Genomic DNA, 14,922 nt, shown 5'->3' on the forward strand with positions numbered 1-14,922 from the left:
GGTGCCACCAGCCCCTCCACTCCCAGATAAGGCACCCAGAGCACCTCTCCTGGGAGGGCAGCTGTCAGCCCTCCCGCAGCAGGACACCCCCTGGGTCCTGGGGGATGTATGAGAGGGGCAGGTGGCCTCATCCTAAGGGACCATAGGACTGGGGACAGACTCCTTCGGGCACTGGGAAGGGCCCTTTCATCCTCACCTGGCACTGAGCAAATCTTAAATAGGAGAAGAAAAAGTTATGATGATCTCTCAGGTTAACTCTTTAATTTAGGTGACAAAGAGGCAGTCGCTTTCCCTGTTCGGGGGCTGACGATGCTCTGGGTGGTAAGTGGTGGTGAGCTGCAGTGTCCATAGCGCTCTCCTCATCCCCCCACGTGGGGTTGTTGTGCCAGCAGTGCTCGCAGCCATGCTGCAGGCACAGGTCTCATTAGATTCACATGAAATTAAGGCAGAATGCTATTAATGTAAGGCTGATAAATCAGTGGGAGCCCAAGGAAGGGGAGGAAACCTCCATCCCGGGGAGTGCTCAGAGCCCCACTGGACCTGGCCCCAAGCAACCTGCTGCTGCACTGGTGTTGTTGGCTCGGGGTTGTGCTGGAGACCTCCCTTGGTCCCTGCCAACCTGGGCTGTGCCAGGTGCCCGCTGGAAGCCCTACAGCGGCGTATTGGCCCAGGGCTGGGATGGAGAGAAGGGGAGCTGCTGGAGGAAGGCTGCCTCTACTGCCGCTGGTCCATATAGACCTGCACAGCTTTCCACAGCGCCCGAATATTGCCTTCCCCGAAGCCAGGAGCTCCCCGCCGGTCAATGAGCTCCAGGAAGAAGGTTTCCTCGGAGAAGATGGGATGGGTGAAGATCTGCATCAAGTAATTCCGGGAAGGGCTCTCTGTGGCGTCAGTGCCCGGCCTCTCATTCTCCCCGGGCACCGTGGTGTCCAGCAGGATGCCCAGCTCTGCCAGGGTGCAGGGGTCTTGCCCGGCCCCTCGGATCTCTTCCTCCTTGCCCACCTGGCTGTAATAGGTGGCGGGGGGCGTGAAGAACCGCACGCCGGCCTGCTGCAGGGCCCTGGTGGCGGAAACAATATCCGGCGTGCGGAGGCCGACGTGCTGGATCCCGGCCCCGCCGTGCTGCGCTAGGAAGGTGTCGACTTGGTTCGGGCTGTCCTCGGAGAGGGACTCGGCGAGGACAAGCTTGCAGCTGGGGGCCGAGGAGCCCTGGGCGCTCTGCAGGGCGAGGAGGAGCATGCCGACCCCCTGCCCGCCCAGCACGTAGCCCTCGGCCAGCCTCTCCTGCGGGCTCAGCAGGAAGCGCTGGAAGCCGAAGCAGCGCTGGTACCAGTCCAGAGCCGCCCGCGCGCCGCCCCGCGGGCAGACGTAGGTGATATGGTCGAAATCGGTGATCTCCACCCTGTCCCCCGCCTCGCGGGGTGCTCCCCGCACGGTCTGGAAGCCGGGCAGGAAGGGTCCCCGGTAGCGGGATCGGTCCAGCAGGGTATGGCTGATGTTGCCCACCACGGACCTCACCACGCCGTAGGTGACGGAGCCGCCGTCATCGCTCACCTCGGTAGGGAGCACGGGCACGGAGCACCCCTGGCCCTGCAGCCGCTCGCAGAGCCCCGGCACATCCTCTACCTCAAAGCAGACGTTGGAGGCCGTGCCCAAAGCGGGCTGGGGGTCCACATCATAGAGGAAATCTCGAGAGGAGGCCCCGGATGGTGCCAGATGCTGGTTGAGGAGGAAGACGGCGGCTCCCCGGCGCAGTGCCAGCTGCCTCACCCACGGCGTCTCCCGCACGGCCACGGGCTGGAAGCGAAAGGAGGCGGCCAGGTCCTGGGCCCAGCCCTGCCTGTAGGGCACGTGGAGGGAGACGAAGCACGGGCGGCTCAGCGAGGCCGCCATGGCCTGGGCATGCTGCGGGAGGATGGCGGGGGTTAGCGGGGGCTCGCCGGCCGCGGGAAGGAGCCGTTCCCCCACCGTGCACGGAGCCCAAGTGCACTTGCGTGCATCCCTCTGCAGCCGTGTGTCCCTCAGGGGTGTCGCAGGGAGGCTGGGAGGGTTTCGGGGGGACAGCCTGTACCAGCGGCTGGAAATGCAGCGGGCAGATGGGGGGACACAGGGGCCGGGGCAGGCTCCATCTGAAAGGCTCCTGCTCCAGGCGTGGGGCAGTGACCTTGCCCTAAAGTCACGGCGGGGGGCAGGCATGGGGCGCTGCACGGAGAGCAGCCTGTGAGACTGGGGGGAAGTGGGGGGTAGGGGATGAAAGATGTGCCCCCACAGCGGCACACAGCACGAGCACCCCGCTCCTAACCCCGGGGGCTGTGCGGTGCGCTGGGGAGACCCGCGCGCATATTCCTCCCCCCCCAAAAAATAAAGGGTTTTTTCCCCAGAGATCCCCCACCCCGATTCCCCGCTGGGGCTGACATGGGGAGCCCCCAACCCCGGGCTGAGCCCCCTTTAGCCCCCCCCAAGCCCTCCCCGGGGCCAGCCCCGGCTCTCCCCGCGCACGCCGCCGGCTCACCGGGCTCCGAGCGAAGGGGACGCCGGGGCAGCGGCCGGGCCCGCCCCGGGGCGGTGCGGGGAGCCGGGCCCTCCTCCCCCGCCGGGGCTGTCCCCGTTCTGCCGCCCCCCTGCCGTGCCCTGTCCCCTCGGCACCGGGTCGCTGCTGACAGCCCCGATCCTCCCCGGCCCCCCCGTTTTGTCCCGGGGTTGCCCCCCCCCCCCCCCCCCCCCCCAGCCCCGTCCCTCCCAAGCCCGTTCCCCACGTCCCGATGTCCGCGCGGCGCTGCCCCAGCTGTGTTTATGTCTGCTGCCCTTCCCCGGCTTATCGTGTTTTTGTACAGATCCCCCGGACGATAAACTGCTCAAATATTTGCGGAGATGTCAGTGTGGGGCCGAGGCGGCGAGCAATGCGGTGTGGGGTTTTTTTTAGGGGGGGGGGAACGCTCCGGCTCCGTACACCCCTGGGCAGGAGGTGCTTGGGGCTGCTACGCTGGGGGACCCTGGTGGCCCTACACAGCCTGATGGTCAATATGCGACATGAGAGTGGCCACAGCCCAACGGGGTGGCCCCCCCAAAGCAAGGCGAGGAGCCCCGGCACCCCCAGGATGCAGGGCAGGCTTTTTGGGGCCCCCGTGGTGCCAGCGGGGCGAGCGGTGCCCTTGGCAGTGCCACCCAGCCCCGTTTGGCACGGCAGTGGTTTTGGAGCCGCGTGCCTGGCTTTTTGCTGCGGCACCCGCTGTGTGAGCTGAGCACCAGGCACCGCTTTGCCCTGGCACGGCTGGGGCTCAGCTGCGGCAGCAGGGCCTGGTGGGGACAGAGCGCGCCTTGTTGCTGTCCCCAGGCAGGCGGCGGGGGCCGGGGAGCATCCCCCCTGCTGCAGCCGGGCGCTTCTCCTCCCTCCTGGGCGGAGAGAGTGGTCAGGAGATAAAAGGGAGGCAGGGGCCAGCTGGGCACTGCCGAGAGCTGGGAGCTGAGGTCTGGCCAAAGGACAGCAGCGAGGACAAGTGCGGTATTGAGGGCTCGTTCTCGGGGGGGGGGGGGGGGGGGGGGGAGACGGCTGGGGATTAGGGACATCCCTCCCATCAGGACCCCATGTCCCCCCCACCCCTTCCCCAGGCTGTCCCCCCAGCCCCACATCCTCCCCCTGCCCATAATACATGCTGGACTGTGGTGGGATGGGGCACACTGTGGTGAGGGCAGGGCTAGGGGGCTGCGGGAGGAAGGGTGAGTAGGGCAGATACTGGGGGGCAGAGGAGTTAAAGGGTCTGTGTAACCCCCCCGCCCTTGGTGGGGTGCCAAGAACCTTCAAGGAGGCCTGAAGGTTAAACCATCCCCCTCCCTGCGGCTGGGGTGAGGGGGCTGCCTGGCTCCCCAAACCAGCCCCCGGCTTGGCTTTTAGGGTCAGCAAGGCAGAGGAGGTCTCTGGGGGAAGCGGGGCACTCCCCACGTGCAGGCACAGCCCCGGCGTGGGGGCACTGACACCCTGTTCCCCCCACCAGCTCCCCGCCAGCGCCGGCATGGGGCTGCTGGTGCTGGCCCTGGCCTCCTGGCTGGGGCTGGCCTTGGCCTCCGAGGGAGCGACCAACGGCAGCCGGCTGTGCCGGGAGGCCCCGGCATGGCAGATCAACGGCTCCAGCCCCATGGCGGAGGCGGCGGGGCAGGTGACGGTGGTGGCCCTGCTCAAGGCCAGCTGACACTTCTGCCTGCGGCAGGCCCACAGGTGAGGCCCGCTTCCCCCCCCTGCCAGCCCCGCCATTTCGGGCCACGGCGTGGCGGCCTCCCCTCAGCTCCTCCTTCCCCGCAGCCTCGGGGGCCTGCGGGAGAGGCTGTCGCGGCAGGGCATGGCCGACGTCCGCTACATGATCGTCAACGAGCAGGCGCCGCTCTCCCGCGCCATGTTCGGGGAGCTGCAGCGCCAGGCGCCCGCGGGTGTCCCCGTCTTCCAGCAGCAGCCGCAGGAGCCCGACGTCTGGCAGCTGCTGGGGGGGGACAAGGACGACTTCCTCGTCTACGACCGGTGAGCCCCCCCATCCTCTGGCTGGGTGTCAGGAGGGCTCCCCCCACAAGGAAGGAGGCCTTGTGGGGTTGGGTTCACCGCCCCTGCCCGTCCCTGGGTCTCCCTCCTGTGCAGCCCCCATAGCTCGTCCCCTGCTCTGCCCCGCAGCTGTGGCCGCCTGGCTTTCCACATCCAGCTGCCCTACAGCTTCCTGCACTTCCCCTACGTCGAGTCGGCCATCCGCTTCACCCACAGCAAGGACTTCTGCGGCAACTGCTCCCTCTACCCCAACAGCACCCACGAGGTACGGAGCCGTGGGTGCCACAGGTCTTCATCGCCAGCTGGGAGGAAAGCTTGCTGCAGGGAGCAGCGGGCTGGTGGGGGCTGAAAGCTGGAGAGGTGCAGAGGGGCACTGCGTGAGGAGGAGGGGGCTCGTGGGGTTGTGGCAGAGGTCTGTAACAGCTGGCCTGGAAGAGCTAACTCGGGCTATTGGCCTGAAAAAAGAAAGGGGCAGGCAGTGGATGCAGAGGCGGCATGCTCGCAGCAAAGCAAAGCACATAGCTTTGGGCTCAGCAGCGGGTGATCAGTCCCTTCCTAGAGGAAAAATCCACCCAGAAACATTGAATGCAAAGCCCCTTTTCTGGCTCAGGAACTCCCTTGAGCACAGCCAGCTTGAACCAAGGGATGTATGTAAAGAGATTTGTTCCCCGTGGGCTCTGGTCTCCCCTGCCTGCCCTGGGTCCTGGCTAGAGAGCCATGGATCTAGCCCATGCCCATTTCTGCGGTGTGGGTGCTGTTCTGCTTTCACACCGTCTCTCAGGTATGCTTGCAAGCTTGCTGCGGGGCTGTGTGTGCATTCCCATAACACACCAGCTCTTGTGTTATTTTCCTCAGGCTAACAGTACCATGGAGGTCCCTGCAACCCCGAGCCCGCTTCCTGAACAGGAGGAGAAGGAGTCAGAGGCCCCCATCCACCACCAGCACAAACCCCTCCATCCTCACCACCACGCAGGCAGCAGCGAGAGAGCCCCAGACGCCAGCAGGGACCACAGGCCTGCTGCCCATGCTCACCACCACCACGGAGATCATGGCCAGCCCCATCCCAAGGGGCAGAAGCAGGAGGGACGCGATCCCTAAGCCAGGCTGGGCAGATCCCTAAGCCAGGCTTGGCAGCCTTGCAGAACCCAGTAGCGTGCACAGCGTGCCAACTCGCTTCCCAGAGGCGTTAAAGGACTCGCTTCAGGCCGCTGGTCACCAGCAGCGCTGGTGTGACAGCCCCCTCCAGCATCCCCCCTGTGGGTCATGTTTCCACCCTGTGACCAGGGATGAAAATCCCCCTCTGACACCCAAAGGTGCTGCGCTCTTGGCCACGGGACTCAGTTCTGACCCTTCCTCTGCCGCCTGCCTCTCCGTGCTCAATGAAGCCCGTGGTGCAAACTGGGACGTCCCCGGTCACCGCGGGCCGACACCGCACGGAGCAGCAGGGCAGGGCTGGAGGGACCAGAGCTGGGTGCTGCCTGCCCGACCTGGCACCCATGGGTGCCCGTGGAGGGCCGGGGTGAGCCCAGAGGAGGGGGGCACTAGGAGTGGGCGCTGCTGGGTGGCTCCCCATGGCCCAAACCCCGTACCCCCATCGCTGTCGCACCCTGGGGACCCTCCGGGCCTTGCACACGGGTATGTGCAGTGGTGGTGGGCGGCCGCAAGATGGTGGCCTTGTCCCCTCTCAGAAACCGAGGGGCTGCGACCAGGGTCCACAGCCCTGGGAGGACGGGGGTGAGGGTCCTGGGGGAGAAGCGGGGATGGGGACATCCAGGTTGTGAATAAAGTCTCTGTGAAGCGAACCCTGTCCGGTCTGGTCTCTGGGGGTGCCCCAAAAGGGTGGGGGGTCTTGCCCAGTGCTGGGGTGGCCCCAAGGCTTTCTCCCAGGACAGGAAGGGAATTTGGGCCCCATAAAGCAGCGGCTGGCAGAGATTTGCATTCCCCTGTGCTGACAAGGGGAGGTAAAGGGGCTGAAGACAGGAGAGCCCCATCTCCCCAACCCTCCTGGCTACCTCCTGCCCTGGGGCAGCAGGGTGGGAGCCCAGAGCTTAGTCCCCCCAGGGCAGGGCATTAACCACAGAGCCCTGCCCAATGCCCCCCCTCCAGCTCTCCATCTCCCCTCCAGGCCCCGCAGCCTGACTGGGGAGCGAAGGGGTGGCTTTTCTGCTTACATGGCTCCATGGAGCAAGAGTTGGGGTGGACAAGAGGTGCATTGGGGGCAGGTGGGTCAGGATCAGTCCATCTGTGAGGTCCCTGCTCCCTGGCTCTGTGTCTCCCCCTCCCTTTTTCCTCCTCGTCCTCCCCCTTCCTCCTCTACCTGCTCCCAAGCAGCCCACAAGGGCACCTCTGTCTGCTGCTCCTGCCATCAATATCAAGGTTATCTTTTTCTTCTGGCAGCTGCTGTAATTGAAACAAAGCAGGCCGGGCCTCACGGGCTCCACTTCTCTCGCTCATTTTGCCGGTGCTGCTGAGACAACTAATTCATCTTATCGATGCCTGCTTGGCCTCTTTTCCACGAGATGAGGCAGAGCCCTCTCCCCACCGTGAGCATCCCGGGCAGCAAGGCAGCAGCAAAGCTCTCACTATCGACACACTTCGGCCTGGGGACGGGGCAGCAGCTCACTGCTTGGGTGACGTCCTGCGTGTCTGACGAACGACCAGGGTGACACCGATGCTGCTCCACGTATTTTTGTCATCGAGGGCTGGGCCGTGGTGCCCCGGTGCCCGCGACTGGTCAGCCTGCTGCCTCGGCCCCGTGTGCTGCTCCTGCCTGGGATGGGCAGATCCTCTCGGGAGAGGGGGGAACAGCCAGTCCTAATGTCAACAGAGGCCTCTTGTGCAGCGATGCCGTGTCAAGAAGAGGAATGGGTCCCTCCTCCTCCGCCCATTCATCTGGCAGCCGGGGCTGGCGCGCCGCCAGGCCGGGCTGCTTTGGAAACATTTCATTGAGGAGGCAGCTGAGCCTAGGAAAACAGAGCGAAAATACACAGAGAGATCGCTGTTGTTAGGGAAAATAAATGCAGGCCGACGCGTTTCTGACCCACAAAGTCCAGCCCGGCCGGGCCCCGCTTGCCTCTATGGGCTGGGGCTGCTGCTGCTGTGCGGGGATGGCATCTGCATGCCTCCATTGTGGGTTGGGAGCTGGGGAATGAGGGATGGAGCTTGCCCTGGCTTTGGCCAACTTGCTGACGTCCTTGGTGAGTGTGTCCAGGCTTGTTTCATTGTGGTGTTGCCCAAGGATCTGGGACAGAGCAGAGAAACAGCCACAGAGAGAAGCCGGCCCTGGTGACCCATGTCCCTTGCATCGCCAATGGTGCTGGGGACTGATGAAGATGGAGCTGAGGACGTGTCAGACATGGCCCCCTGTGTCTGCCCCTAGCAGCACAGCACAGGTCCTGGCTGGGCTTGAAGCCACCAGCAGGATGGAGCCCAGTGCTGGGATTTCACAGGCCAGTAGCACAGCATGCCCTGTACCTTGTCTGCTGGCAGAGGGACAGCAGAGCCACCCCAAAATGTGGAGGAACCGCTCTGGCTTTTGGACAAAGGTGCATCCAGCAGACCTGCTGTTTCCCCCATAGCCTCTCTCCACCCTCCAAAGGCCTCCAAGTTTCTCCCCTGGCTGCTTGCTGCCCTACAGAAAACCCATCCCAGACATACCCCGCCAGCCACGCATGAGCTCTAACATACATGGGTTGGCAGCACTGAGCTGGGGTGGGTTGCTTCTGCTGTTGGATGAAAATCACACAATTACATGACTTTATTATTTTTGTTCTTAGCCACCCAGCCAACTAGTGTGCAGGATGCAGCCACCCAGCCCATCAGGCAATGCACCCATCGCAGGAGGCAGCAGTCGGTGCACGGGTGTCATGCCCCAACCTTCATGCAGGATGTGCTCCGCCACAGCTGGGAGAATTGTTCCCTGGTTAATTGCACCCCATCGTTAGCATTTTGGGGCTTCTCTTCAAGTCTGAATTTGGCCAGCATTCAGCCTCTTCTGCATTGTCTGCTAGCTTGCAGAATTTGTACGGATCTTCTCTCCTTTAAGGGTCTTTTTCTTCTCATCTTGAAAAAGTGAAGTTTGTTCAGTGTGTTCCCCACCCATTTAATTTTTCCCTTCTCTGCTCACCCAGAGTTATCTACATTTTAATTACCATTTGCAAAGTGTGTTAAAATGCAGAGGTTAAAAGGCTGGAGCAGGGCAAATGGGTTCTCGTGTGACCCATCTCCTGCTTCCTGCATGGGGAGAGATGGGGGACCCTGGAAAAACAGCTGTGACCAGGATGGGGTGCTGGTCCCTGTCTGCTGCATCCCTGCATCACGTTCATTTATTCATGCTCATGTAGACACAAAATAATTTCTCGGTTATTTTAGCATTTCTAATTAACGGGAGGGAGCTTCAGCCATGGAGAGGGGGGGCAGTGTGAGGGGTCTGCTTTGTGCTGAGCTCGGTGAGGTTGGGGCCGGTGGCTGCGTGGGGCTGAGTAACTTTTTGGAGCGCTCAGTGCTTTTAGAACCTGCCGCGGCAGGCGAGCGTGTCTCCTGGAAGCAGAGGGTCTTCGCCCAGTGCCTCTCACGCACTTAATTGCTGGCCAACGCAGTAAATGCATTTGTTGGAAAGGTACAGAATCCTCCATGGTAAGGCAAAGGCTCAGCACTTTGCTGATCTTATGGGAACTGTGTAACGTTGGGGCGTGGAGAGGGAAAAACAGCTCCCCAAGAGCCAGAGCTCCCTGCTGGGGTATGGGGGGAGCCGAGGGCTGCAGGAACAGAGCCACACGTGTGAGCGGAGTCATTTCTGTGCCTAAACGAGTGTGAGAGCAGCCATCCCGCACCTGATCTGAGACTCTGGCCCGTGTATGGGGAGAGGAGAGGGACCTTTCAGTCCTTGCACTTCTCTTTCGACTGCAGGGACAACTGCACTCACATCTAAAGGAGGTCCCTGAGGTTGTCGGTGCTAGAAAGTTTCATAAAATAGGTGGCTGGGTTGTGAAAACCGGCTTTATTAGAGTCCCTGCTGAAAGAGGAGCATAGCAATAACCCAACGCTAATGAGTCTGCGGAGAATCCACAGGGGATTCAAACAGTTTGATGGCAAAAGGCTCCAGCTCCAGCTTATACTTCGCTGGAGACCTTGCTAGGCAATGGAGAATCTAAAAATAGGGCTCAACCCCACGGGCAGCCACACCAAGGTATTGCTCCCCTCGCTTGTAAGGCCAATTATTTTGTGAAGCGAAGGTCTCTGCCCCTCCCTGGGCATCGGATCCGCAGGGATGTGAAGGGATAAATACCTGGGGCGATAGACCCTGCTGCTCCCAAGTGCATTGAGGCAGGGAGACGTGGCTGGGTCGCTGCCCGTGTCCTTGCCCTCGCTACCTCTGCTCCGAGCAGCACGGCATGGGAAGGGCAGAGGCTGCTCCCTTCCAGCGAGTGCTGGAGGCTGCGGCAGGGAGCTTGGCTGCCGATAAACCCGGCCTTGGCTGCTTCGGAGCAGCAAATCCTCTGGGTGGCCTGAGCTGGAGCTTGGTAGCCGCCCGCACTCTGCTATCTAGCTCCTTTCCAGTCATTAATTGGCCATAAAGCTTCTGCTGCGCTTGCATCTCTTCATCTGTCGGCAGAGGACTTTCCTGGTGCTCGCTGGGTCCTGCGAAGCGCTGCTCTTATCTCTGCAAGGCTCAGCCGGCGTTATCCACGTTACCGAGGGCACCACGTTAACTGTTCAGAGTCAAAGCAATGTCAAAGGGGCTCGGGAGCGTCACACAGAAGGAAAAACGCCCAGGGAAAGGCAGCGTTTGGGCTGGCGGCGGGGTTGGGATGTGGTGGGGAGGGAGGAGAGCAGCCACCCCAGGGGGTGCGTGTGCTGATGTGGGACTTCCCAGCGCTTGTCCTTGCCCGCCACAAAGCAGGCAGAGGTGTCAAAAGCCTGCAGGGAGCAGCGGGCATCTCGGCAGGATGCTGTGTTGGGGCTCAAATTCAGTTTGTGGCAGATTTCTTGCCCTGCAGCGCCTGCAGCTTAACCTGGACCTGTGACTGAGCTGACACCTAGAGACATTCCTGTGACACCCAGCAGGGCTCCAGCCCCTGCGGCTGTACATTTTCTAGCTGGGGACTCAAGCTAAAATGCTCTGCACGAGCAGTCAGTGTGTTGTTAACGACACCAACACCCAGCCCACAGCAGCTGGAGTCAGTGCATCATGGCATGGGGCACCCTTCCCAAATAACCTCAAACCCGGGAGGGAAACCGGGGCTGTTTGTGGCAGAGGCTCCGCAAAAGGCCAGGCTCATGAAAGTGTGGGGTGAATTCTTGATGTTGCTGGTTCCAGGCCTGTGAGCAGCATCAGGGACTGGGCGGGAGGCTGAGGTTTAGCCACGAGAAGACATCTGTCCGTGTTCTCCAGGGCAGGAGAAATCCCCTCTTGGACATTCGAGGCAGTAATGAAAGGGATAGGGAGAGATGGGGAGGAGTGGGGAGAGCAACTGATGTTAGGTCGAAGAGGGAAAGGAAGAATAGATTGATTTGTCTTTGAAATAACACGGTAACCCCCCAGAGACTGACTGGCCAGCCACTGCCCTGACCTTGCTTTGATTTGAGCCTGGATGATACATGTATGCAGTGAGGAGTCAGCTCATTGGGAATGAGAAACATCCATGCTCGGGCTGAAGTTAAACATCCTCTTTATTGGCACCGTCTGGGACTTGGCAAGTAAGGGCTGAGCTCTGTAAGGACCAGGCAGGCGGGGGTCTGTGTCCCAGTATCGTGCGGGCTCACTGGGACGGCTTGCTCTGCCTTGGGGCAGGTTCCTGGGGAAAAGGTAAATGAGGCTGCCTGTTAGCAGTGGTTATCTTGAACGGCAGCGAGGAGCACCTCAGCCTTCAAGAAAAACCTCTTCCTGCCCTTCATCGATTACCATTACCGCTCCCATTACCTGCCTGGGACCTGACCCCTTCCTTCCGAGTCCTGCAAAGAAGACCTTGGGCTCGGAGGTGTCTTGTGGCATAGCAAAGGTGCAGAATTATTTCCTGTTCTCCGGTTGCATCGCCCTGTTATTCCAGGAAATGTGCTCTTGCTCTTTTGGTAAGAGTAAATAGGAGATTAGGAATAGGAATAGGAATAGGAATAGGAATAGGAATAGGAATAGGAATAGGAATAGGAATAGGAATAGGAATAGGAATAGGAATAGGAATAGGAATAGGAATAGGAATAGGAATAGGAATAGGAATAGGAATAGGAATAGGGATAGGGATAGGGATAGGGATAGGGATAGGGATAGGGATAGGGATAGGGATAGGGATAGGAATAGGAATAGGAATAGGAATAGGAATAGGAATAGGGATAGGAATAGGAATAGGAATAGGAATAGATAGGCGGGACAAAGGATTTCTGGGGAATGCACTTCTGGGGGATGTATTTCTGGGGGAAGTCCCAGGACGGCATCCCCACTGGGCAGGGGATCAAAGCACCCAGCCCTGGAAGGCAGGGCAGCAGCACCGGCCCTGTGCCGTGCTGTCCTGGGGGTGCTGCCACCACGCTCAGCCGCAGCAGAGGCAGCTCGCGGCCACCTCGCTGCGTTTGTGGGGCCGATGTGGGATGGCAGCAGTGCTGCGGCACCCGGCGTGCACCCGACGGCGACTTGTGCGGCCCCCGCAGCCCCCGGCCGCCCGGGGCACCTCCAGGAGCACCGCCGGAGCCTCGGCCCCCCCGGGGGGGGGCTCCAGCCCCTCTCCCCCCGACCCCCACCCGGGGCAGGAGCCCCGGGGGGGCCGCAGCAGGGCCCGCCCCGACAGAGGGCGGCTCGGGGCCGGCGGGACCACCCCCTCCAGTCTCCACCCCCGGTCCCCCCCGCCTCCCCCCCCCCCGGTGCCTCCTCCCCGTCTCTCCTCCCCTCGCCCGGCTCAGTCGGTCGCAGCCATGGCGGAGGGAGGAGAGGGAGAGGAGCTGCTCCGGCCGCCTCTGCCCGCCGGTGCCCCGGGCCCTAAGCGCTTGTGCTCCCGGGCGTGCCCGGCGGGGGGCACCGGGGCCGCTCACCCCCGGCCGGGGGCCGCGGGGACCGGCGCGGGGCCGGGGGCGGCGGGGGCCAGCGGGGTCCCGGCGGCGCTGGCCGGTTGCTGCCCGGCGGCGGGGGCTGCGGCGGGGGCACCGGGACCGGGGACGGCTTCGGGGGGGTCGGGGCCGTCGGGGGGCGTCGGCGGGGCGGGCAGCCTGCTGCAGCCGGAGTCGCTGCTGGACGCGGCGGCCAAGCGGGTGGCGGGGAGCTGGGCCTTCGAGCGGGTGGAGGGCCGCTTCCAGCGCATCCCGGAGCCCGTCCAGCGCCGCATCGTCTACTGGAGCTTCCCCCGCAGCGAGCGCCAGATCTGCATGTACTCCAGCTTCCAGCCCGGCCGCGCCGCCGCCGCCACCGCCGCCGCCGCCGCCGGCAGCGCCGCCTCCCCCCCCGCCACCGCCGCCGCCGCCGGTAGCGCTGCCAGCGCCGGGGGGGGGGCACCCGCCGCCGCCGCCGCCCCCGCCGCCGGCGTTACGGCCGGCGAGGAGAGCCCCGCCGCAGGGCCCCCGGCGCCCCCCCCCCGCCGCCCCCGCCGCCCCGCACGGCGAGGGGCTGCCGTTCCGCCGGGGCATCCGCCTGCTGGAGACCGGCGCGGTGGATAACGTGCTGCAAGTCGGTGAGTGCCCCCCCCCACCTCCACGGTGCCCCCCCCCACCCCCCCCCCCGAACAGCTTCAGCCTTTTGTCTGCCGCGTTTTGTTCTTTGACGGCCCCCTCCCGGCGCAGCGCATCCCCGGGGGGCAGGACCGCATTGTGTCGCCCCCCCCCCCCCCCCCCGTAGGGAACGGCCGGGGGTCTCCCCGGGGGTCTTCCCCCGACGGGCACCGAGGGGGCTGCGGGGAAAACGCTGTCGCTTCTGTGTGACACCCCCCATTCCGGGGCTGGCCCCGCCGCGGGGAGTGGCGGGGCGCTGATTTGGGGCGGGCGGCATGCGGGAATAATGCCCGTGCGCAGCCCCCGTGGCTTTTGCGAGCCCTCCTGGAGGGGAAGGGCAGGGGGAGGAGGCACGGTGGTGCCCCCCCCGCCCCGTCCTTCCAGTCCCTGGCCCCATCGGAAAGCCGCTGAAAGGGGGCAGCGGCTCGGGGGGGGGCGGTTTGCATAAACGCACCCGCGCCCGGTTGGTCCCGCGGGTGATCGCAGCGCCGTGTGCCCGGTGAAACGACCTTAGGCTGGGATTTGTTTCGCAAATGCGGAATGTAAATTCATCCTGCGCCGGGGATGGCGTGAATGGGTGAGGAGAAGGGTGGGTTTGGTTGGAGGGAGCCGGGTAGTTGGGCTGCGTTTGTTTAAAGAGCCCTCCTTCCATTCGGGGGGAAAAAAGAAACTGCTAAAAGAAGAAAAAAAAAAATCACATTCGGTACGGTTTGCATTCAAAAGAGCATTATCAAAACATTTTCCAGTTGAGACATGAAAATAGAAAACAGCAGAAGAATTTTCCTTCCACCTCTGAGGAGACGCAGTGAAGATTCACGTAACACAAAAGGTTTTTCTCTGAGGATATGATTATAGCCTTTTTTTGGGTGAATTAATATTTTCTAAGGGCTGCGTTAAGACGATTAATTATTCCAAGTCTGCTTAAAATACTTGAAAACCGAAAAACCAAAGATTTTTTTTTTAGGAGAGAAGTAGCTCCACGGGAACTTCAAAATTATAAAGGGGGGGGGGAAATAGCTTACGGTGGGCGATGTTTTATTAAGCCGCCGACCAAAGTGTCACTGCCATAGGGAGCCGCCGTGGGAGCGGGTGATGGAGGTCACCCAAAACCGGGGCTGGTTTCGCACAAAGGATTTACTTATTTATTTATTTATCTTGTAGCGGGGTTTTTTATTTTTTTTTTGGGGTGTTTGGGTGTTTATTTCTTTTTGGGGGTGTTTTTTGGAGAGAGGCGCTGGCCGATGCTGTGCGTGACGTGGGTGAGCGCCGGGGTCAGGCATCTGGGGGGGGGGGGCACACACATGCGGGGCCGCCCCGTCCCCAAGCGGCGGCGCTGGCATCCGTCATTCACACCGCCATTTCGGAGCACCCTGTCCCACCCGTGCTCCTTTGGGAGAGACAGACGAAGGACGGGGACGGTCCCAGCCCTGGCGTTTCGCATCCCCAGGCATGTCTGAACCGAGCTCTGAAATGAGAGCTGGCACCCATTGTCCTCCCGAGACGCAGGCTTGTGGATGAAGCAGCGCGTTCTGGAGGTGTTTGCTGCCGGCCTTGCAGCACCAAGGGGGCACGGGGTGTTCGCCCATGGGGTTTGCTTCCGAGCGGTGGGTTTGGGGCGTCAGCCGGAGCGCAGCTTGTCTTGGGACAGAAGCAGGCAGGCGATGCTCGTGGGGACGTGCGGTTTCTTTTCAGAGTGGGCAGGA

At 62.5% G+C, this 14,922-nt stretch overlaps 3 protein-coding genes across 4 annotated transcripts in view; 2 read left to right on the plus strand and 1 right to left on the minus strand.

Moving 5' to 3' along the window:
• Window positions 1-244: 244 nt before the first annotated feature.
• On the minus strand, window positions 245-2,656 carry HPDL (4-hydroxyphenylpyruvate dioxygenase like). The gene is made up of 2 exons (XM_080602244.1): window positions 2,513-2,656; window positions 245-1,905 (listed from the first exon to the last, which is right to left on the minus strand). Exon 2 carries the CDS (start codon window positions 1,891-1,893, stop codon window positions 715-717), a length of 1,179 nt encoding a protein of 392 aa, XP_080458370.1. The 5' UTR covers window positions 1,894-1,905; window positions 2,513-2,656; the 3' UTR covers window positions 245-714.
• Window positions 2,657-3,221: 565 nt separating this feature from the next.
• On the plus strand, window positions 3,222-6,330 carry LOC308198956 (selenoprotein Pb-like). 2 transcript variants are annotated; one of them, XM_080602254.1, is made up of 5 exons: window positions 3,222-3,502; window positions 3,993-4,213; window positions 4,298-4,510; window positions 4,658-4,793; window positions 5,384-6,330. In XM_080602254.1, exons 2-5 carry the CDS (start codon window positions 4,011-4,013, stop codon window positions 5,624-5,626), a joined length of 795 nt encoding a protein of 264 aa, XP_080458380.1. In that variant the 5' UTR covers window positions 3,222-3,502; window positions 3,993-4,010; the 3' UTR covers window positions 5,627-6,330. The 2 variants fall into 2 exon arrangements, with proteins under 2 accessions (XP_080458380.1, XP_080458381.1); XM_080602255.1 differs by having other exon boundaries at window positions 3,385-3,497.
• A 6,077-nt stretch (window positions 6,331-12,407) lies between these two features.
• The window catches only part of ZSWIM5 (zinc finger SWIM-type containing 5), an 89,582-nt gene continuing 87,067 nt past the window's right edge, over window positions 12,408-14,922 (plus strand). Inside the window, 2 exon segments of the mRNA XM_080601388.1 lie at window positions 12,408-13,083; window positions 13,085-13,182. Of these exon segments, the coding sequence (XP_080457514.1) occupies window positions 12,434-13,083; window positions 13,085-13,182 (748 nt within the window). The 5' untranslated portion in view covers window positions 12,408-12,433.

Source organism: Anser brachyrhynchus (genome assembly GCF_964034855.1).
Source record: "Anser brachyrhynchus genome assembly, chromosome: 8".
Taxonomy (NCBI): Eukaryota; Metazoa; Chordata; class Aves; order Anseriformes; family Anatidae; genus Anser; species Anser brachyrhynchus.

What these genes read in the sequence shown, in the direction of transcription:
- HPDL (XM_080602244.1), bottom strand. Translation starts at nt 1,893, where the DNA reads ATGGCGGCCTCGCTGAGCCGCCCGTGCTTCGTCTCCCTCCACGTGCCC.